This window comes from Cynoglossus semilaevis, chromosome 19 (assembly GCF_000523025.1).
Source record: "Cynoglossus semilaevis isolate Cse_v1.0 chromosome 19, Cse_v1.0, whole genome shotgun sequence".
Taxonomy (NCBI): Eukaryota; Metazoa; Chordata; class Actinopteri; order Pleuronectiformes; family Cynoglossidae; genus Cynoglossus; species Cynoglossus semilaevis.
Genome location: NC_024325.1, coordinates 9776939 through 9802087, shown reverse-complemented (window position 1 = coordinate 9802087; position 25149 = coordinate 9776939). Strand labels below are relative to the sequence as shown.

General features: G+C 41.2%; 1 protein-coding gene across 10 annotated transcripts in view; it reads right to left on the bottom strand.

The window, feature by feature from the left end:
* The window catches only part of auts2a (activator of transcription and developmental regulator AUTS2 a), a 224219-nt gene that overhangs the window by 121771 nt on the left and 77299 nt on the right, over positions 1-25149 (bottom strand). For all 10 annotated transcript variants that reach the window (XR_003052957.1, XM_025065800.1, XM_025065801.1 and 7 more), the window contains one exon: positions 15640-15741. Coding sequence is in view for 9 of the 10 variants with exons in the window: in XM_025065800.1 (XP_024921568.1) it covers positions 15640-15741 (102 nt within the window). In the remaining variant the exon portion in view is untranslated. The remainder of the gene's footprint in view (positions 1-15639; positions 15742-25149) is intronic.

Genomic DNA, 25149 nt, shown 5'->3' with positions numbered 1-25149 from the left:
GATGTGGAGGGGAGGGTGGAGAAGGTGGGGGGAGGGAGGGGACGGGCACCAACAAATTGAATTGTCATGCTCTGTCGATTAATTTGTAATTTGTTAATTACAAAGTGTGTGTTTCTACAGTAGAAAAAAAAAGTACACACAAATTCGGGAGGTGTTTTGGTAGACTGGAGGTAGACGTTGGACTCCAGAAGGTTTTCCTGTCTTTGTGGAAACCTGGTCCTAGATGCTGAACATACCCCTGACATCCACGATTTTATCAGGTAATTTCGGTGAGGGTACAAAAAGCTCTTTGGGCAAACCTACCTGTATTATAATCATAATAATTATAATAATAGTCTGTATAACATGAAGTGAGTGCACAGGCAACATGAGCTGTCTCTCCTTCAGCAGTTAAACCGATAGTGGAGCACAGGAAAATCACAAAGCCTTCACTTGTCAAAGGTCTTTTATTCAAGCAGGGTACATTCAAAAGACCCCAGACCCTATTCAAAGTCAATCTTTTCAAGCACCTCTGGCTTTGCAGTCAAGTTTCTTACTGAGTAAAAAAAAAAACTGCCAGATCTACAGGGCAGGAAAAGGATTTTCCCCTTCTTCCTTTATGGCGTTATATCCTCAGGTAACTTTCTTTTGCAACTTGTCCCTGGAGACTATTACCTTGCCCCGAAGCCCTGATGCACATCAGCACACAGAACAAATGAGACGCCAGAGCTGGGAGACGGACAGATCGCAAAGTGATACCTTTCAAGTATGGCTTTGTGGCTATGTTTCTCTCTTTCCCCATTTCTGAGTTGTGTGAAGTGTCCCTGGGGAGTCCACTGAGGACTAAGAGGGCATGGAGCTTTTCCTGGACAAAGGGAGGAAACTGAGAGGAACACAGTTGTATTAAATAATCGCCCTGGGGAGCCAGGAGGTAGCCTCTTTGCTAGCCTAAGCCCAAACAGCATCTGCCGGCAAATCAGTTAGCCTACTTCGTCTTTGCCATTAGTCTGAAGTCTTGGCTGACTCAGTAGCTGTTCCTTGTATATATTCAGTATAGGGAATATATTTCTGATCATATTAATCAGTTAAAAAAAGTTTTCTTTTCATGTGTTTCCAACAGTGAAGGAAACAAACTAGCATAGGTAAGAAAAGCACCATAGGAAATGTACCAGGTGGTGCTAGGGACAGCTAGCATAAATGTCTGGAAAGTCTTTGATGGATCTCCTCTATATCTTCTGCCTCCATCCAAATGACATGCAGTAGAATCTCCTTACCCCTCCAGAGGCCTGTACCGGTTATCAAATTTAATAAATAAAGCAAGTCAAATCTGTCTACTCTTCATCTCGCAGGCTCTCCCAGGATTTGTACGAGCTGGCAAATTACCATTTTAAGGCACTATATTCCCAAGGCACTGTGGCGCTTCTCTCCCCTTTCCTGATGGAATAAGATGAGCACAGCCAGGGGACTCATTGTTATCCACTAGCAAGTCTCCAGCAAAAAGGTAAAAAAGAAACAGAGGGGAAATGTGACAGCAGACTCTGACAGCTTCCCATATGGAAATCAACTTCAAGTAGGGGCAGGTTTAGGGAGGAGAATCTTGGACTTCTCTACCTGCCTGGTTGTCAAAGAGGAACCTGTCACATTAATTAAAAATGCACCATGGTAGTCGAACACTATGTTCCATTAAGTGTAAGTTTCACTTCAGGAACCTGACCAAACTTGTATACTCAGTTACAGTTTCGTATTGAGTACTCGACACAGTACTGAACTAACTAAATAAAGCAAAAAACATTACATAGCAGTGTCAAAGAGCTATTTCACAGGTTCAATGCCAAAAGCACAGGGAAGTGGTCATTGTACGAGTATGAGTGCACTGTTGATGAGAGGACATGATATGACGCAAGTCATTACTGGAAAATTTTCCTCTGCTGTATCACAACATGCTACAATATCCTTCAGTATGTACTGTATGCCTCTGAATAAACATCCTGGACCACATGAGTCGCTGTTTTGGGATTGTTGCAAAAACAATACAGACATGTGCATGACACAAACATATTTGCGTTGTTATATATATATATATATATATAATCATTTATCATAACTATACATTTATATATGCACAGTTTGCACAGTATGCACAGTTTGTTTCAAGGTCCCTTGAAACAAACTCAATACCATCATCTACCGTCAGGCTGTCAGATGGGCCCTCATGCCCCCACCGGGCTAAACAAATCACAACAGTTTAAGATGCACCTTAATCCTGTAATCCTTTTCATTTTAATCTAATTGCACTGCACCTTGCTCTGTTTACTGTTTTAATTTGAACACTGTATGTAGTCCCATCCCTGTAAACCTTTGATATTTACCCTCAAATTTCTTGCAATGTTTTAATTACACCTTAATTTTATTTTTCAATTTGATTAAATTGAGGCTGTTGCTGCTTTTCATCGTATGTAGATATTTTGAATATTGAAAAATATGCAAGAATATAAGAATATCTAAATATTATTTATTGCAACAATCCAAAAATATACACTCTATAACACCAAATGTTTCTGTCCCAGCTTGACTTCACCTGATGCAGGATACTGGAATAGGAGGTTACTCACTTGTAGTCCAATCCAAGAGGATAATTGGGCATAGCCCCAATCCAATACAGTCTCCTGAACTGCATGTAATCCACTCAGGCAAACTGTCACAGCGACAATGAACCCTCCCCCACTACCCCAAGGGACCGCCGAGGCTATCTCAGGAACACTTCAATAGCTTGTACCTGGCCTGCTGCTGGTCCTATTATCCACTAATCCACAGCCAAGCGGAACGTTTAAGTAGTTTTAAAAAGGATTGAGAAAGAGAAAGAGAAAGAGAGAGAGAGAGAGAGAGAGAGAGCAGCAAAGCTTTCACTGGAGCCTTACAATTAAGGCCAAACAAATTATCACACAATTTAGATCCTGCTCAGGAGAAGGATCCGCAGGCTAACAAGCAATTGTTATATTTAAAATAAACACTTTGAAGAACCACAAGCAGTAGGTTTGACATTATATAGACAACTGTTGTGCCAATTCCTAATAGGGAGATGGTTTAGTAAGACAGACAGAAAGAAAGAAAGAAAGAGAGAGAGAGAGAGAGAGAGAGAGAGGAAGTAATCCCTGTTGCAGAGAAAATTAATTCCCAACAAAAAACTGGGATTTGTCTCTACAAGATTATGTGGTGAAATGAGGTGGTAGGCGAATGAGACAAACCCGTTTAATAACACTGCAGTAATTCCTGCATTAGAACAAAACTTTGCCTCAACAGACGCATTCAATCAAGCTCACCGAATGGCGCTGTATTTAGCAGAAATAAAATTACAGACAAGTGTGGTATCACAGATAAACTGTTGGGTACCCTCGCACATAACTGCAACCTGACGTCTACACTGACTGGAAACAGATAAGAAAAGAGTTCAGCTGAGACACCCAGCATGCATTGTGGGTGGTAAAACAGTCAGGAGCACCACACCATCTTTCTCCCTCCCTCCCCCCTCCCTCATCCTATCTGTGGTCCCCAGGAGCAGCGATATCTATCCTTGGTGGTTCACTTGACATTTACTTGCCCTGCTTCTCCTGTAGCAGTCGCTTCCTAACTGCCAGTGCCGCGACCCTCCAGGGCGAGCTGACCACATGAATAGATAACAGACCTGTCAAGGTGGCTTCTTTTTTTTTGGCTGGGGAGGGAGGCAAGAAGGGATAGGGTGATACTTTTAGCAGGGACACAGCGCTGTGATGATAAGATCATAATGCAGACGTTTTTAATGGCTGGTCTTATTTATAGTCCTCATTTAACCAGTTTTTACAGCCCCCCCACCTCCAACCACAGTAGCTGTCAGGGCCTCTTTTTTTCAGGCTGGCAGACAGGTCAGGGGTGGACGTTGGGGGGTGGGAGGTGCCCTTTGAGGCAGGGGCTGAGAGCACCTTTGAGACCTGTATGGGCGATGATGACTGACTTAAGGTGCTGATAGCATTCATGGAGATGTGGTCCCTGGAGGTCCACAAATGTCAACGCCTTTTTGCCATGAGCACATAATTTCATAAAGGGAAAGGACAAAGAGCAGAAGCCATAAAGCACTCTCCTTTTGTTCAACAGTATCACAATGAATAATTCTACTGGGCTTCAGCCTCTTCAAAGACTTCATACCCAGACGTTTTACTGTGATAAACTATTGAACAAAACCACGTGTTAATCTGGACCGTCCAGGCCATCTGTCGTCTCCATGAATACAACCTCCACGACCTTCTTATCATCTATACTTGTTTATCCGCCACTAAACCAATCAGTCTTAAATGATAGATAATAGATCTTAACCAATCCCTTTAAAGGATAAGGTAGGTAAATATCCCATAAATGGCTTACAGTTAGTGATATTCTATGCTGTAACGCTGTGAACCATTTTTAAAACTTCAGCAAAACACACCAAGCAAAGACGACTCGGTGGTTCAGTGGATAAGCAGAATATGAAGAACTACTGAGATGAGTACACAGTCAGTGTAGTTTTCCTGTCCTACATTATGATGTTACCAACGTGTTACCATAGGTGAGTAACACAAATAATTCGCTGTAGTATGTGAGTTCCAACTTATGGGCCATGTAAGTTGAGGATCCCATGATTACAGAAATGTAGTTTGTGAAAATTGTTTCATAATGACTTGTTATGAAAATAAAATTTCACGCAGAAGAATATTTTTCATTTTATATATATTCTAAATTGAAGGAAGTCGTCAGTGGACAAACCGTTATGAGCACAGTTACATAAAAACCAGGAGTGAGAAATGACAATTACAATCTGTGCATTATATTGTATCACTATATTAACAAAATAAAAATAACTATTTTTCTTTAAACAGATGAAGGTTTCCTTTTAAATCCATGATTTATTCTGCATCCTACTGTAGCTACATTTATAACCTACATTCACTGCTTTGTTACTTTTGCAAACAAATGATCGTATAAGCAACGTATTCTAAAAATACATTTATGAAGTTTCAACATATGCTATAGATTTTTATATTTGACCATAATTTCCTTTACGACGCCATTGTAAATGTGTGTTTTCAAAACAAGCAGAGTCTGCTGGCACCATCCGCAAAACAATTAACAGCTGCATGAGGCCGAGCAAACAGTCCGTGTCAGGATAAACCGTGTTTATTATCAAGCACAATTTTAAACCTCATCGATGTTTACTGAACGGCATGGATGGATAAATGCACATTGTTTTGCTTATGGTTAGCCAGAGTCGAAGCTCTGAAAATGAAAAACAAGAGAATTTAAAGCAGATGTTAAAATCCAACAAGAAAAACAAAGAAAGGGTGGGGGGGCACCAAGACAGAAGAAAGGACAGAGAAAGAAGGAAAAGAATAAAAATTACAAGGAGAACCCCGAGCACAATAGATACTTTTCTGCTGTTTTTTATAAAGGGAGAGGGGGAGAAAATACAAAAGCCTCTGTTCTCATTTTCTGTCTGAGAGCCCCACCAGGACCACTGGAACTTGCTTGATTTCCCCAGTCCAATTATATCTGTGCGCTCAATCCTTCCAGAATAGCATCACACCGAGGGACGCTGCCTGTCTAAGTGCAGCATGCCTAATGGAGTCCCAGAAGTTGACTCCATTTCATTGCTCCTAACTAATGGGCTGTGATATTTTCCCAAACTGACTGCATCTCTGCCCCCTGGAAGCTAATCTAGTCTACGCTGCACTGGACCCACTCCAGCAAATCACCGACCCACCGCCACCACTCCAGTTCCCTGTACACCAGTACCGTACGCTTGGGAATAATGTCACTGATTTAATCGTACAAAGATTAAGAGATTGACGGTTTTTGATGATTTTTCATTTTATTGGTTGTGTGACCTCCGAGCCACACATCGGTTTCTGTGTTTTTACTCTTTTTTCGTTGTGTAATAATGAAAGAAATGAGTGATGAAAATACAGCGACTCCTCTGTGACTGAACAATATTGGACCCCTCGTGTTCTGGTTAGGCTCTACTTCCTTTCAAACCCCTCCCTCCACTCCTGTACCCACCTCTGCTGCTGTCTGCATCCCCCCCGCACCCCCCCTCCTCTTACTGGAGATCCCCTCTGTGCCTTCCTGCCAGGTGCTTTTTGTCAGTGGGCCCCTCTGATGCCAGCTCTCCCTGTGTGGCCCAGTTGCTCTGGTAAATTTAGGAGGAGTTTAATCTAAATGGGTTGAGGAGACGAGCAGCAGCCAGGAAAAGAGGAGGAGTGCAGGGTAGTAGTGGTTGTACAATTGAAAGGCCACAGCTGAGGACAGATAGTCTTTCAGGGCTACCTATTGCTCTCCGATGGATACTTGTGCCCAGAACACAAGCATGAGAAGAAATAGCCAAACATAAATCCACTACAATGGGTCCCTCTACAGCCATATTGTGGGCACAGAATTGTCCTCCAGATGGCCAAGGGACAGAGCAGTGCTGCAATACAATCACTGCATGGCAGAAGTATCAGGAATAAATATGAAAAACTTTATATCCTATAAAGGCTTGGCCAGAAAATACCTTTTTTCTTTTCTTTCAAAACTTCCATCGTTGACACAAACCAAGCCTCTGTTTTAAGACACATCTGCCATTTTTTTTTTAAACGGCCCATTTTAATCAAAGGCACTTGATTCAAAACAAACACAAATTTACACTAAGAAGAAAATTAATTTAACGTTCGAGTTCCTTTGAATGTCACAATCTCATTGAGGCGAATGTGACTCCATTCCAAGAAGCAGAGTTAGAGAGGACAATTGCTTGCACTAATGACTCGCACAGAGGTTAATTATTTTCCTAATTAAACCTTCAAACCGTCAAACATTTGCTTTGTTCCCCTAATGGACAAGAGGATTAGCAATGTACTGTATTAGCAGTTCAGAGTTGTCCTAAAAACTGCTTAGGAGAGCAGTACATATCAAAAGTAAATTACCTCACTTCCCCTTCTCCACTGCCTATAACCTGCAGGGTTTGATTCACACAGGATAGGAGGTAAAACTGTAATTAGCCACATTATTCACCTTCCTAAGTGCAGCAATTAAACACAGAAACACCAAGATGCCTGAATTCACTACAGCAGTCTGTCCTCATGCATGGTGTAGGTCAGGCTCCAGCGAGCACAGAGAGCTAATGGCAGCGAGTGCTGCTCCCAACACATGCTTCGGCTCTTTCAGGGAACAAGGGGGAGCTGAGTGTCGTGCACCCTTCTGCTGATTATCGCACCTTCGCCAGGCGACCAGGGTCTCACTGCCCTCCACCAAGTGATCTCATTTTGCAAAGAGATAAGGCAGTAATTGGATGAGGGCTTGGAATCAGATGGCCCTGACTGGCTGGGCTAATTCCACTCTTCCTAGCCTGTCTAGGCTCAGGACCAAAGGAGAGGACCAAGGTTAATCCCATTCAATCCCTCGTACCGTGTCGCTGTGATCCCTGACCTTCAACTGCTACCTTAACACAGCTGCTGTAACTCCCTTTGCACAGGTCACGACCTATCATCTTGTTTAGGGGTGCCAACAGTCTTTTGGCTTGGGAGCTGCTATTGAAATGACCAGGCTAAAGTGATGTACCTACAATGAAAATATAAAATATATGTATTCACTAATTCAAACCAATAATTCTGAAACATACCATGTACAATTAATACAACATTTAAACATAAACATCTTTATAACCATTTCTAAACATCTCTCCTGTGTGGTGGAAGCCAACAGGGAAGACCTCTGCTGCTGTATTCTAATGTTGGTCATCATGGTGGTACTCAGAGAGCTCAGTGTTTCTCAGGTGGTACAGAGTAGAAAAACAAATATAAAAAGAACCACTGCTCTAAGTTATTTTACAGTACATGAAAAGAAGTGTTAAGTTTGTTAGAATACAAATGCCAGGAAGTACATGTAAATATGAATTAATCATAAAATAAAATGTAATATAACCTATATACAGGGTCACTGTTGTTGTATAGCAACTCCTTGAGTTTCTATTTTCAAAGATGATTAAAGTTGCCAATATTTTAAAAGCAAAAGTACAGTTTTGTTGGGAATACGCACCATGGTTTGTATTAATTTTATAATAAATGACTGCAACGTTGGTAAAAAAAAGAAAAAGAAAAAAGAGTTACATACAATCACATGAACAGATTTTGTTGGAAGAGAAACAGAGACACAAGACACAAACAAATGAAAACAAAGACAATGTTCTGGCAAGTAAACACCTACTGAATCTGACATACAAAATTCTGCCAACAGCACCATACTTGATTTATTATTATCGCTGTGGAACAAATAACAATACTGTAGGATGTGCCTCAAGTCAGGCTCTCAGTTGGTGAGATGGCATGATTTTTTTATTTCAGTTCCCAGAGCTCAATATAAAAAATAAATTCCAACAAGGAGCATCAGCTGGTCGCTCTTGAAAAAAAATGACAAAAAGTTTGAAAAGAGACCACATATAACCCAGAGAATCTGCTGGAAATGGGACAATAACAGACAATTGGAGGCAAGATGAGGCCAACACTTGTGTGTCATAAAAACAACAGTGGAATGGCCATCCTGTGGATTCCTGGAGCCTGACATCTCGATTACAGATGGATAAGTGCACGTTAAAACAATATCCCGCCAACCAAAAAGAGGAAAAAAAAGGAAGACATTCTCATAGCTGTCTCTATTTACTGAAAGGCTGCTCATCTCCCACTGGGACAGAAACAAATGAAAATGTTATTTCTCCACTCATGAACTCCTACCTAGTCTGGTTTTTCACTGCTGGCAATTTCATTTCTCTTTTAAATTTGACTTAAGCCCATGGCGTGAGGGAAATAACATTTCTGCAATAATCTTTTGCAACTGTAATTCCTTCTGTCCTTTTTGTTTGTCCGTCCATTTATCCTTTGAATCCGTGTATTAATTTATTGTTGGCACAGTTAATGTGCAGACTGCAGTGCCCTTCGAAATAGTAGTGTTGTGACAGCCAGTAATCTCTTACATTCAGAGACCTTGAATGGAATACAATGTCCCCCTTCTCCAGCACATGGGAAAATATTTTATTAACGCCATGCTGCAGAGTGCAGCCTGTAAAAGAAATCTGGAATCTGGTCTCAATTCAAAGCACATGCATCATATTAGCTAATTGTTCTGGTAATGGGAATCTGACACGGCCATAATTCACCACATGTTCCATCTTCATCACATGTACTGAGTTGCCCCCCCCCCCGGTTTAATGGGCTTAAGACGAGGATAGTAAAACCATACACATGAGTTGCCACAGGAACTAAAGTGCGTTCATCTAAACGTCTGTAACTTCAAACAGTCAAACAGTGATTTCAACTGAGAACTTTGAATCTTTTTAATTATCCAGTCAAAATATCAACATTATAATTGGACATGTTGAGATTCAATATTATTTTTTAAAGCAGGGGTCTCAAACTCAAATAACCTGAGACCACTGGTGTTAAGGTCATCAGTGGAGAGGTATGTGTTCAAAATATATAAATATATATATATAAATAAAAACCAAACATATACTATGATTTTCTTTGAAATATAAATGCTGTACAATACTAGTGCAATTACAAAACTAGTGCAACTAGTGCATTTTATTGAACAAAAGTGTAGAGGTTAGCACGCCTGCCTCGAAGGCAGAGAGTCTTGGGTTCGATTCCCAGAGGAACCACATGCTTGGCGCCTGCTGGGGGCAGCATAGCTGCTATTTACACAAGAATTTCCCTAATATGAGATCAATATAGTTTATATTATTATTATTATTAAATGAGTAGAATTCATCTATCTATCTATCTATCTATCTATCTATCTATCTATCTATCTATCTATCTATCTATCTATATCTATATAGATATTTTTTTTTTTTTTTTCCCTGTGCGAGAGTGGGTTTTTTTCTAGATACTCAATATCGATTTACCCCACAGTCCAAAAACATGCAGAATGAGGTTAATTGGACACGGACCAAAGGTGAGTGTACAGTAGGTGTGAAAGGAGCCTCTATCTGTGGACATGTTGAACCCCACCCATGCTCCATGACTGGTAGGACTGGTGCCAGCTGCCCCTACACCCCTAAAAGGATTAAGCAGCAGAAGATGAGAGAACGAACCAATGTTCACATTTTATATGTTTGAACTCTGGAGTTAAATGAGAAGAATCATTTTTGGTCATTTTTTGCACAGCTGTTTCTTGAATCACAAGAAGACATTTATCTTAAAAAGACATTATTCAAATAACCACAGTTTTGAACAAACCTCTGTATTTGCCTATAGACATAACATGTAAGAAGAAGGTCGTGACCCCACAGGTCATTCTGTCTAATCCACATACAGAATTCTTAGCCTCTGGTGGCCATCAAACAAATAACACCACCACATAAAAACACAAGCCTCCCACACACACCTTCCTTCCCCTGCAGCTGGAGTCCCTAATGGAAACATGCTAATAACATGGGATCAAATATATAAAACAACATGTGAACTCAAATATATGCTCTTTTCAGAGCTCAGGGTGTAGCCTGGATAATACGGGCAAAGAAATACAGAAGCCGACACACAGGATGACCTGGAGACATTTCTATCTCTTCATGTACGTATAGATGCTGCGCTGCGGCAGGAGGAGGTGTAAGACTGATCTGTTGACTCGGGGAAAGGTAAGTGATATCTAACAGTGAATAGCCAGTAATCATGTTTATTAGCGGGAAATGGTTCTGAACCCCTGGTGTGTGTGATTGTGTTTTGTCTGGCTTCCAGCCTGGGCCTTAGAACACCCCTACCTAGCCACTGTGATTGAAGTATGCACTCCAGCTCCACTTCTCCATGGGGGGTAAAAAGGTGCATGCAGTGTTTGTGTGCCTTTTTACAGACTGGTGTTTACGTGTATGTTGGCCAGTGTGTTTCCAGAAAGAAGGAACGTCAGACAATGAATACCTCTCAAAGCCAAAGAAAGCACCTCTTCCCATTTCAAACTTGTACAGCCAGTTCCCACATTGCTCTTATTGCTATGGCAACCAGCATTCTCTCCTTGGGCTCTGCGTGCATCCAATCAGAGTGAGACCTTTGTAGAGATTCCTCCAGGCTCCACTTATTCAACTTACCCCACCGGAACAGTTTCCACAATGAAAAGGCTGAAACAAAGAGAGTAGAGACTCCCTCGCTGGAGTATGACATCAAATACCGGGGCTACGGGGTCAGGTTACAGGGAATGCGGAAGCGAAACGTTGCCAAAAGTTGCGGCAAACATGACAACAGCGAACATAGAACCATTTCAGCCGAAGCCTCCGAGCCTGAATACTTGGCAAGCGGCTCTGGCAGTGGTTTAAGCTTGATAAATCAAAATGGATTCCGGCTGAGCCTATTTATGTAATTCCTGAAAACATATGGATAGGATTTAGTCGCTCAATACTTTCAACCTTCAACAATGACATTCAACACCGCTTCACCAGTCCATTAATCTTCCATGAGAATAGATTCATCGTCTGAAGCACTGTGGGACTGTGCTCAGTCAGCATCAGCCTGAACAGTATTTAACAAAGCAACCTCAGAAATATCAGGTTCAACAACTTAAAAGACCTATTTTGTTTTGGCATAAAGCAATATCAAAACAGTGGAGTCGTTATAAGAGATTGCTATTTTAGCTTATTTTGGTTTGAATGAATGAGTTCTAAATGATCAATGAATAATAACTGCCATGCATCATCAACCTAAGGTGTTGACCACGCACATCACACACGGCTTCTCCCATATTTATTCCAATTCTGCACAAAAAAAAAAAGCAGCATGTGAATACAGGCAGGTGCAGGCATGACCTGGGACTTGCAGACACAAATCGTCCAAAGGGACCTTTTGCAGGGCCCAGATGGATGTTCAGCTGTTGGGGCACTGGCTGGGTGATGGAGGCGAAGCATAATTTCACCCGACTGCCATGTCACGAAATGTCACAGTCTGTTTCAAACAATTCAACTGCAGGCAATGAGAGAGAAAATAGGAAGGAGGAACAAGACAGGGAGGGAAGGGGAGGGAAAAGCTTGATTTGCAGTGCCAGAGGTGGTAATAAGCATGTCTGGCCACTTCCTGGGAGACAGCCTATTCATCAGGTTTATTAAGAGTCAAAGGTGTGGGGAAATTTAAGTCAACTTGAGACTTGATTTGATCTGGTATGCTAGCTGTGTCGTCATGCTTCCACTGTGGTTTATGACTTCAAAATTAGGGCAAAGACTGTCATCGTGCAGATGCAGATCTTCTCTCACATGCAGGGTGTTTGAAAATACGAGGAATATTAAATAAGATAAGAAATATACTTTTCCTATGTTTTAGCTCTGGTACGACATTGTCTTAATAATGTATAAAAATGATATTGGGTGGCATTTTTTTGTTGTTGTCCTAGAGCACAGGTGCCAAACTCAGGCTCAATTAAATTAATGTAATGTTTTATGTAACACCGTGGACCGTCTCATGTCATGTATTTAAATATCTGAATGGAATATATTTTAAAAAGATCAGTCGATGGACAAAAACCGGGTGACTACTGCAAGTACGATCACAAATGAATAGCAACTAAATTATCTGCTAATGATTTCACACTTACTTTGCACTCGCTGGGCCGGCGGCAGACAGTACAGTCGTGTGATAATGAGCTAATTATAGGTACAACATTCCTACTTCCATATCTAAATGCTTGTCTCTAATAGGGAACATTTCGAGTTATTGAGAAGCAGAGAGAGAAACAGACAGATAATTGATGCAAGCAATTATGAGTTCTGTGTAGGAACAAATTGGTCGGCATATCTGGACATTTAGGGATACTGTGACCTCATTTAAATCGCAGTGTCAGGAAATAATTTTGAGAATTTACCGAGGAGGTGGCATGGGCATAGTTTAATGCAGACCGGATCTGGTTACGTTACATAAGCAGTTTACTTGGACAGTGTGACTCAGTTCAGGCAAGGAGCCTACGGAAAAGACTGCACTCCAAGGTCAAGGACGACACATTATGTGCAGTCCTGGTACGCTTCAGCAAATTTAATCATAATAGAGATCTTTACCACAACAAATATTCCTTATGACATTAATCAATTTCCATAAGCTGCAATTTGAGCATCTGAAATGGTTTAACCACATGCACACAGGGTTTTGAACATCCTGTCATGTTTTCACCAGAAAGCCAGTAATAACTGAGTTCAGTCTGACTAGCCATTACAGAGACTTTAGCTGTGTTTGGGCTGAAACCGCTTCAAAAGCCGGGGTAGACGACGTGCTTGGCTTTTAACAGTATCACTTCCAGATGTTTCATCACAAAACAACTTCCAAAGATTTTTACCACAAGAGAACCTTCTCATGTGAGGAGCCGGGGCACACAAGTATAGATTTCAGGAACCCACAATTTTCACATTTTTTCTAGTCACATCAATTAAGTGCTTGTGTAAGTAAAAGTTTAACAAGCTCCTCCTGTTGCTGTGTGTTAACAGGAGCTCCACACAACCGGCTGTATGAAAGGCCTCAGTCCAAAGATGATGGCGCACGGGTTTTGAAACGGCTTGCACAACTTGCAAGACGTGGAAGCTACAAGCTGAACACAACAGGAAGCTTTAGATGACTATAGAAAAATCACTACTGAAAAATAGGGCTGCATTCATTATAGTCTGCTTCTTGTGCGTCTCATCAGGCAGGCTAACACTGACTGGCGGGCTGTGACCCTCAACTTCGGAGCTTCTCTCTATTGCACTCGCCTCTCATCAAGAGCCTTGGGTAGAAAAAGGGAGTAACATGCTGTTTACTTGCAATCCCTTGCCCGTAATTGCCAATTTATTTGATAGGCAGCCGGGTAATGATGGCATTTCACCCCTTACCGCAGAGACTAAACGGTAGTGAATCATCCCGAGCTCTCTGGCCTCCCTGATCCGGCAGACTCACTCTGCTCGTCTGCCACCCAAACTGAAACGATGGTGGGGGGAGTGGGGGAGGTGGGGGGGTGACTGCCATGTCGGCTTCAAAGAAAACCCAAAAGGGAACCTGGTGCTTCAGAGCAAATGTAGCTAGGCCTGCCAATTTATCTTGGGTTTGGGGGTGAGGCAGACACAGCAGAGCTGATGTGCCATTTGTAGGCCTTAATGAGCTGGCAGGATGGAGAGGGGAGAGAGGCAGAGTGGGAGATAGAAGGCTGCCGAGCCGGATCCCAGGCAAACTCACTTCATCTGCTTCATTGGACTGTAGTTGTTCTATGAGAGTGAGGTCGTGCTACAGAAAATACCATTAGCAACCTGATGGTCTAATGAACAGCTAGGGTCAGCGCTTGTCCGTGTCTCACGCTGCTCCTTGAGCCGATATATGTGTCTTCGATGCTTTTTCTTGTGTTTTGATACATTCACATAGCATCTTTGTGCATACGAAACACATTAGCATTTTAGCTGCATTCCGCACTCTAACAACGTCCACTTATTCATATTCACTTGTCTGTTTTGAATAGTAGCACTTTACTAATACAATGTTACTTTTCACACGTGTAATAAGAAAGACAATCACATCATGTAAAATAAATCCCACACCTAACACTGATATTCTCTCTGTTTTCTGGACTCCATTTCTCCTCCACATTCTTTTCAGGTTAAGGATTTCAGATTTGACTTTTACCTTTTAAAGCCTGTAATGGTGGATTTTACAGCATGGCTGGAGGGGACTTGTTCAGAGGTCTGTTGGGACTAAAGATGAAGTCTCACACTGTTTGATCGCCAAGGTCTAAAAGTCTGTGTTCATACCTCATACCTCCTGTCTTTGGAAGACGTGCATCGTCTCCTGTGAGATGTCACAACCGAGCCAGCCAAGCGGGAACACTGGTACGTTAACTCTCCAGAGTAAAGAATTGACGGCTGAGGTGAAAGTGATCACAGGGAGCAATAGAGGCTTCATAGTAGTTTGAAAATGATAAAAGAATTTTGTTTTTAAGACTCTGATGTTTCCAAAAGAAAGTTCCCTCATCATAGCATACTTTTGCTTATTTTACACCTCTACAATTATAGCAGAGTGCAGGTATCATTTCAGTTTCTGTTGTCAACCATAAATGACCTTTTCAATGTTGTGCCTGATCAGGCGTGGTGAAGCTACATGTACGTTTTGCTCCACTTCCACATGACATGACACGACTCCCTCTAAGACTTGCTCTCCTCACACCTGACAGTTTTAATTATGGTCAGATGTCTGATCGCTTTACCGTGGATTCTCAACACAAATCAAAGAGCGGGAGCATGGGTCTGGGAACAGGGTCTCTGGAGGGCAAAGACACTGACAGTCACTCCTTTCTTTTTTGCCCGCGAGCCTACAACTTCTCCATCACTGCTTTGACGGAGGTCTTTCACAATGAGGAGGGAGGGAGGGAGGCGTTTAAGGTGTAAAAGCACAAAGTGCTGCTGTATAGACAGCTTATATATGGGATTTCAATGATGAGGATCTTGAGTTGATTTTGTAAACCAAATTAATAGTGAAATAGTAAAATGATGTCCTCAAACTAACGATTGTACGGTTAAAAAGTGATTAATTCAAGATTGAGTGGTTAAAAAGTGGTTGGAGGAGATGATAGAATTTGACAGATGCTAAAACAGCCTCAACTGGGCTGTTAAACACGGCAACTGTTTGTTGATGTACTCACATCTGTCAGTCTGTCTCTGGAGCTGCTCCTGAAGGAAGGCTTCGACGCTTCACTGACACTTTCACTGTCGCTGTCTTTACAGTTTCTTTGTCCTGGCTTCAGCTGCAAAAAAGAAAACACAACACACAAGGACACCAACAGTTAACAATGTGTAACAAAACTGTTAACACAGCAGTTTAGACCTCTGCTAAGGACGGCCATCCTGCAGAAAGCCTTCATTAATATGTGAGAACTGGCAGGAGCTACGGCACCGTCTCTGTAAATCTGTCATACTTCTGAGTGTTCCCAGCGCCAACAACACTGCCTGCCAATGACAGACGCCATCTGATCGCACAGTAAGAAACTCCTCTCAGCCCACCAAACGCAGAACAGGGACAAAGACCTCTCCAGAACTTTCAAATGGAGCCGCTATCCTCTCCAAGCAGACACCACATGCTGAGGCAGCAGGAGCTCCGCAAGTGTCATCCTCCACACACACTTTGTTCAAGACGCAACAGAAAGACATGAATAAAGAGGAGGACGTGCCAAATCACAAGCATCTGAGTCTCTTCAAAATTTGGAGAATAATGAAAGAACCTGGGTGGTGCCGGGCTGAGGGGAAGAAGATCGGGCCCATGTTCCCCGTCCAGGTTTATAATTGAAGACCTCTGGAGCTCCCATGCTACTCATTCCAGGCCAGGCAATTATTGAAGGTTTTCATTTCAAACCGTTAACAGCATTTACAGGATAGGGCAAAAAAAACAAAACTCTGGGTTTGGTGTTTATGTGTTATTATAATTTATTTCCACTATTCTCCTTTCAGATCGGCCACCATTTAATGCTGTGAAAGGAGCCGATGTGGGAGAATAACAGAAGAACCCCTTGAATTAGTCTGATAATTAAAACAAAATGTTCAATTCACTTAGCGTTTAATTCATGAATAGCATCTCTAGGGAGAACTACACGATGAGTAGAAAATGGATTGGAAGTGTTACAAGAGTCGGAGCGCTGGGAATGTCTGATGGAACCTTTTGACTGTGTGTGTGTGTATGACCACTCAAGCAGTGCCCCTAAGACTGCAGACAACATGCACTGACACGTGCACACCGACGCTCTGTGCTATGATAGCACTAATTACCTCTAACACATTTTATTTCAACACAAACCAGGTCGTATTTTTACCCCTTTCTCTTGCAAATGCCAGTTGTGTCAGAAGGGAGTTTACATATTTTTTCGAGGGGGTGAGGAGAATAATATCTCATGCACACCGGCCTGTGAACTGATCCCTGAAAAGAAAGGCAGAGGAATGCTGTTTATGCCCTTGTCTGTGGCTCCTTTATCAAAACATGTTGACCTATAATATTTATCAGGCAGGCAGCCTCCCTCCTGACAGTGCTGGGCTTTGTGCACCAGAATACTCATGAATTCATGAATGTGCAAAAACAAAAACACGGCAGCCTCACCGCACACTCCTGTTGATTCCAGCACCAAACGTTCAAAGCTCAGAACCAGAGACAGAAACCGTTATCCGGGGGAGAATATAATCAAAGAAGTGCAGCACAGATAAAGAGGTTTGTCTGCCATTAATCAATGCGCTATCAAGCTGACTGCAGCCTAATCACAGTGTCTGTGTTGTGGCTTATCACTGGAGGGGAACTCTATGAAATCAGAAATCTTGCATAAATTTAACTGTGTGTAATGTCTGAAGAACATATCTAATAAAGACATTGCAATAAAGAGCAGCTCATCTTTCAAGGCTATTACATAGCTCGGGACCTGATTACACAGCTATTTGAGAATGTATCCCTCAGCTTGTTCCCTTTAATTTCCCCCTGAGCTCCTCTAAATGACTTCGGAGTTACAGCTTTTTCTTCTTCCGCCGTCCCTTTTTGACGCTCGGATGATGGATTCATTTCTTTTTTACGATGTGATTAATAGCTTTCTCAAGCAAATGAAGGGAATGCTGGTGGTCAGAGTCACAAAAAAGGGGAAGATGAAATTAAACGGCCCACTGTCTGATAATAAATCTAAATAAGAATCCCATGTTTGTGGGTGTTGAGGCTGTCTCTGTGACCTCCAATGACCTCATTAATCCCTCTTGTTACAATCATGAGTCACTCTGAATACTTTATGGCATTTATTCCTCCCTACCTCTAAGAACTGGGGAAAAAACCAATGCATTTTGATGTATTCAAGGACAGTTTGATATACAGCGGAGATAAAAACACATGTACGGAGAGACCACAGGGTGATGCTGTAACATAAAGACATTAAGAGGCAGGTTAGTCCATGAGGACACATTTATGTTATGGCCTTACTGCGCCTGTAGAAAGATAACAGCCACATGGTTTTAATATAATATAGGCTAATTTCACAACGGCTAGAGACACAGTGAGACATTAGCATCTAATGAAACATTTAAACTACTAGTGAGGACATCTGACATTAATTTCCACAAAGTAAGGTCTTGTTTTCTGCAATCTGTTCCATGTTAGGGGATTTCTCTGTGTCTCTTTTACAAGGCTGAATTTACCCAAGTACAGAGTCAACGACTGTTTTTAATTTGCAGTCAGAGTGATGTTTTGGAAAGGCACAAATAAAACTGCTCAGCCTGGGAAGCCTGTGAAATTATTTAACATTTGTTTTCAATCGGTCTTTTAAAAAACACGAAACAACTTTTGGATTCAAGTTACTGGAAACTGATCAAACTTTCCAAATTGAAAATATGCTTTGGTCTGGTAAGCCCTGGCTTATGGGATGTGGCTCAGCAAAAACATCTCTACACAAACATTCTAACCTGGAAGAAAAATTCTCAAAAGAAACTCTCTCTCTCCCTCTCACTATACATACATATATATATACAGTAAAACACTGTTTTTCGCGGGGTTACGTTCCAAAAAGAACCCGTGATAGGCAAAATCCGTGAAGTAGAAATCTTTATTTTTTTTACAATTAAATACTCAGAAAAGGAAGAGAAAGAACGAACAAACCATTTTACAGTCTCAAACAGTTGTTTCACAAATAAAGTAAAATAAAAGTACTTTAGAAACGATTCAACAAATAACTTCTGTAATGTACTGTCAAATAATAATTTTAATCATCAACGTGAACAGAAGCCTTCAAATTGCGGAGATTAGCACCGCCCACCGGGATCGGGAGAAAATTAAAAATGATTATGAAAAAAATACAAATTACCTGGTCTTGTTGCGGGCAGTTGCAACCCTTTTTGAATCCTTATTAAAACTTATTGCTGCTGTCTTCCTTATGTTTTTTTCTTCCTTCTATGGAACGAACGGAAGATTCATTAATTCCATAATGCCGACCTACAGCCGCATAGCTTTTAGCTTCATTTAGCATGTCCAATAGTTTTACTTTATCACCGATAGACAGCATCTTCCGCTGCCTTTTGGTCCCTACCGCAGGTACTTTTGCCGGTCCAGAGCGGTTTGTCGACATTATGGGGTTTGATAAACTCGAAATTGCAAGAGAATTTGCACGTACGTAATGTCAATTTGGCAAGCTGTTTTACGTACGTGTACATATTAAACCGCAACGTTATTGGCGCACAGGTAGAGAAGAAGCGGAGTGACTTTTTAGCCAATCAGAATGCAGAACACAATGCACGATGTAAATCCGTGAAGTAGCGAAACCGTGAAAAGTAAACCGCGTTATCACTGTATATATATATATATATATATGTATATATATATATACATATATATATAAGGCATGATTCACTGATGCAATTTTACTCTAATTTTAAAGCATTTCGACTTCCCTTATCTTTGTTTTTTTTTTTCGAATAACTACTACTGCATATACGAGAAACGTTTTCAAATATGTACCAAGCTTCTGAGTTCATCAAGGAGAGACAGCTGGTAATGATATTAAAATAAATAATTTGATGTTCTTGATGTTTGTGTACACATATGGTCTTGTTTACTGTACATATTAGCATTGTCTTTATACCATGTTTTTTTAAACTTAATATGAGTGTGAGTATTTCCTTGTTGTACTGATACTGACTGAGACTCAAGTTTAACCAAAACCACAGATGTAAACACTAACAACCATATATATAAATATATATGTATATATGAATAAATATATATATATATATTTATATATATATATATACACTAAAATGACCTGAGACATAAAAACGAGCTTGAATCTCCTATATTCTTCACATGACACAGTATATAAAATAACATAACAATAAAATTATGTCACAAATTCAAAGGTGACAACGATTGTGTAGAACAGGGGTCTCACACTCAAATGAGCTGAGGCCCACTGGTGCAGAATGATAAACATTATCACAGCATTGAAAATGGAAAAAAAAAGGCATCTTTAAATCTACAACGTCTTAGACGTACTGTATACACAGCCGATTATTGTCTGGCTTACTAAGAAATAATCACCACTTACACAGTGGAATTTTACAAGTACTCTGCCCTGCTTTCAAAGGCTGCTCCACTGACTCAGTGCAATCAGACACAAAAGTGAGCCTGCTAACATTTCTAACCACAAAGGCCTTTTAAACAGAGTAACACACAACCAGCCTGTTCCAGCCCCCAACTCCACCCCAACCCACATCCTACAAAAAGGAACAAAAAAAAAAAAAAAAGAAAAGACAGAAAGAGAACTAGGCTCAGTTTTCTGTACTAGCCTCGGTGGGATTCTGTAGCCATCAGCTCCTGGTTTCCCTTAGTTACGCAAAACAGCAGCTGTGGAGCTCAGTGGTAATAAACCTGGAACAATTTAACAGCTTTTATTGTTCGTCTGTGGCTTTCAGAACAACTAACCTGTCCTCTCAGGATCTGGCAGAGAGAATCCCACTAGGGCGGCAATGAAAGAGGATCTCATTTACCTAAAAGTGCTTATAAATTTTTAATTTGCTTTAACAAGTAAATTAACAAGTCCCTCATTTGGGAAGTTTTATGGCTAGATGCCACTGAAGGAGAACCATGAAAGTTTTATAGATAATCCACTACCTAGGCTGTGTTACTGACAATAAATTGTCTGTTTCCTGCGGCACTGTCAAATCCCTTTGGTTTCCACCGACTACACTTTGAATATCTCTATATGCTGCCTTTAGAGGTCTATATAGCAAGGTTGTTAAAAAAAACATTTCTTTTTTCACAAAAAACAAAAAACAAAAAAACACTGGTTTCATGACTCAGCAGTTATTATGGACAAGTTGAAGAATTTCCGTCAACTTCACATGGGCAGCACTGCCTTAGCTGACACTTCTTTCAAACATCAGACCACATCTAGCATCACTAATTATGTTCCTGCCAAACCGTATATCCCCTCAGCCTCACAGTAATCCCATGTAGTAAAACCGCGTCAGGCCGGGTGACAACAGTTGGAAACTGCTAGGCCTGTTTAACTCGCAGCCAGCTTTATCTAAAGAGACCGTGATGTGAAAAAGCAGAAGTGAGTGCTCCTTAGGGCCTGTGAGAGGTTGTTTACGATGGCCTCTATGTCATCGTACTGACAGTAGCTATGTGGGCGAGCCGACCAGTGTGCCTTGGCTCTGACCCCGTGCTGGACTCTGAGGCCCAGCTGTTTTAACTGCCTCAGACAGCAGCCTCGCCTGGCCCTCTTGTCACCCATAAGCCCTCCTGCCACCCCCCTTCACAGCCTGTCACTGAGCATCAGGGCTCAGCTTCTATTGCCTCAGATTTGTTTACTGTTAAGCTGCATGTAGAGCCAAGATATCACAGGCGGACATTCTGAAAATAACTCTTATTGCCTATTTTAATCTCTGTAGACGAAGTCTGGCTGTCATACGTCCTCTCATCAAAGTGACCCAGTGACATAATGAAAATGCCTGTCATGTTTTCTCTCAAAGCCGTCTGTCTGTCTGCGGTTGATGTCAATGTCAGCCAAGCCACATAATGTTAGTACCTAGACGTGCAACTGTGGAGGATTTCTGTTTCCTTTCAGTTTGCTAGTATCGCTGTGTGGAAGGTATCCTGGCCAAACTAGTTAAATATAATTTTCCTTGCACTGCAGAGATTAGTTTGGCCAAATGCACCGACCTCGACAAATCTTAGTCTCTGTGCTGGAATGTGAAGCCAAAGCAAAGAAACAAAGCAGCCTCAGGGTTCAGGCTTTCACAGCAAAGGAGAAGTAGCATAACCAGAGTCAAGGTAGAGGAGTGGGGGGGGGTGGAGGGGGGTGTAGAAGAGCACTGTCTTGATCTCATCAGTCATACTAAAGACTCCATTTCCTCCACCCCAAGCTGGAGGCTATAAGAGCTGGTGGCTGCATTTATATATTGCCATAAATCTATGATCTATGACGACATTACAGACAAATCAATATGCTTTTAACATCCATCCACTGCCCTGCGTTGCAATCACCCTTCTCCCTGCTCACAAATGGTCATATAATGCTTTAGTCTAGGGGATTGAGTTATGGGGACAATTCCCAGATTTAATAATGAACTGAGCAGGTGCGAGTGTGTGGGTGGTTGGCGAGCTATTTCTTATAAGAGCAGTGGGAGACTGCTCTCTAAGATCATATCTGAACATCTTGTTGTAGTAGCCCAGTGCTGCAGTAAAATATCCTTTGTGCCAACTTTACGAAGCTTAAGTTTCTGACGCCTAGAAAATCACGGTCACTGGTGGACGGAGAAAAAGGAAGGTGTCAAAAAGTGTTAGACTTTTAAATGCCCAGTTGAACACTCATGACCTCATACCTTCCAATTAAACACATCTGTGTGCAATTAATTACATGATTTCCCCATTGCTTCAATCTGTGCTACTGAGTCATTACTTCTGTATTGCCTTTCTGAGACCCATCCAACTAAAGCTACCAGCAGTGTGCCAAATCACAGCTCCCGGAGCTAGACAGCTTCAATAAAGAGTGGTATGGAAAAAAGACAGCAGTGAAAAAGCCCTCTCCTCTCGGCGTGCAGAGGCTATCATTTCTCTTTTTTATTGCCATTTATTTTCCTCCAGGAATTCACTGCCAGTATATTGGCAGGCCTTCCAGTAGATGGAGGCAATGAAATTTAGCACAGACACTTAACACTGGGTCAAGCCTTGTGTGCAGCTCACGTGTGGTGGTAATATGAAAGACAAATGCTTTGAGTTTAGGGAGCGGAGGCTTTGCTACGTTACAGCAGCACAACGAGAGCGTACACTTCCACATGTTTCAATTTTAGAAACACGAGCAGAGACACAGGAGGAATATGCAAACACTTAAAAAATGTCTGGACACAGGCCGGGATGAATGAGACAATACAAAGAATTTGGTGCCATTAATCCTAACCTTTGCAAAAACGAAGGGTGGCTAGATGGTGATGCTGGCAATACTGGTGGAAAGAACACAATGTAACAAATATTATTTTTATGTAGATTTTAGTAAACTGTGTGTACTAAATAAATAATGTGTATATAGTGATGGTTGAAGTAGCTACCGTATTTTCCGGACTATAGGTGGCATGTATATATATATACATATATATATATATATATATATGTAAAAATCCATGTCACAGGTCATTGGGTACATGTTACTGTATCTGTTTATCCAGGGCAGTAGCGCCCTCTACCCATTACAGCTTCCAGGGATGGAGTTTAAAAACCACCATTAGAATTTATTTCCCCACATTACTGAANTAAAAGTCCCCAAATAGCCCTGGGTGGTTAAAACATTTTATGTTAATGTTAATGGACTTCAGGTTCTCTACATTTGCTTTTAATGCTTTATACAAGATTTTAGTGCGGTTTCAACTTTTGCAAACTGCTCTATATTCCTGCATTGGGGATGTGAAGTACATCTAATCAAACTTTGAATGAAATTATGACTTACTTAAACTAATTCACCAGTCATAAGCTGACTGCAACTCCTGTTTCTCTATTTGATGCACACATCTTACATAAATGAACACCGCCAAACTAAATGAAGACTCTGACTTATAAAAGGTAGATACAGCTACAGCTGCATTTAAAAAAACATTCTTTTAAAAAAGTCAAATTTATGTCTCAAATAAGTTGTCTTTTCAAAGTAACTTCCAGAATACTAACGGCATCACTTAAGCCTAGGATTACCCTCCCTCCTCTCCTGTCTGCTGACAACATACTCCTGTCCCGAAGCAGAGCTATTAGCATATGAGCTAAAAACAGCTGCATTGAGCATACACAACATGTCTTCACCAGTCTGGATAAGTGAGATGTCACAATACCTTAGAGAGAAGGGAAAACATCTCAGAGTTTCAACACAACAAATTTAATAAATCATTTGAAAAATTCTCCCTTGCCAGAACGCTAAACTGAGTGAGTAAATAGGAGCCGCAGTCAAATTAGCAAGTAGCGCTGAGGCTTAAACGAGAAAAGAAAAGAAAAGCAAGAATGTCGTGAAATACAATTTAAAATGATGCCTGGTCAATTGTGGTGTCAGTGGTATGGAGCCAATCAGGCACTAAAACAACTTTATTTGCTTTTAAATATAATAAATGAAAGGAATTTTTTTGAAATTTGTTTTCAGAGTCTGGACCAATGGACAAGCAAAGTTTGTACAGATAAAATGTGGACTGAGTTAATAAAACAAAGTATTTAAGACTTTGCATAGTAACAGCAGTCTGATGTAATACTACACTAAACTGGTGATTGAATGATGTACAAAATAAACGATGACTTTCTTTATCCGACAATTGCTTAACAAAGGAAATAAAACAGTCAAATGTTGCACGCTCATGATTTAGATCCACACAGCGCCGTACATAGCTAGCTGCCATCATAAAACTCACTCTGTAGCCAATGACTGTTTTCATGTTGAAACGGCTTCCCCACCTGTGTGAGGCAAATTACAACACACAGGGGAGCAGTTACATTTCTGCCAAGTTCCACATCACTTGCCTTAAAAAGAGAGATTGTTTGGGCGCTTTACAGCTCTTATTCATGTTTGGAATTGAGATTGAAATCCTGTCAGTGTTTTCCTCCTCTGACACTTAAGTTTTCAGCAGCTATCACTGATCTTAGCAGTGCAAAAGAATTACTCCATGACCCTGTGTGCAAAGCATGCCCTTACTCTGTTTATGTTTTGGTCTGGGCTTCCTCTACTGAGTAATGGACTTCCTTTAAGTCATAAATCACTCTTACACACACTTTTGAGTTCTCCCCCCTCTCCTACCTCCCTCTTTCCTCCACCATGTTTCATTTACCTCACCTTTTTTTTAGGTGATCCCTCGCTCACAAAAACCAGCCCAACAATACCAGTCCTATTTCAAGTCCTTGAAAAGCACTTCCATTGGCGTCGAGGGCTGCAAATGTCAACCACAGCAAGGCAATTATGAAAGCAAAATCACTTCCTTACTGTTATCAATCCACTCTCTGGACCAGGGGACTGGTTAAAAGCCACCATGAAATAGGGCACAGTTAGACTTTTCTCCAGGGTCCAAACCAAGGTTGCTAACCTTACTATTAAAGGGCCCGACAAGCTTTGTCAATGCAATCCACTGAATGCCTTGAGTGACACACAATCGATATTATCCACTCTCCTGGGTCATCACCG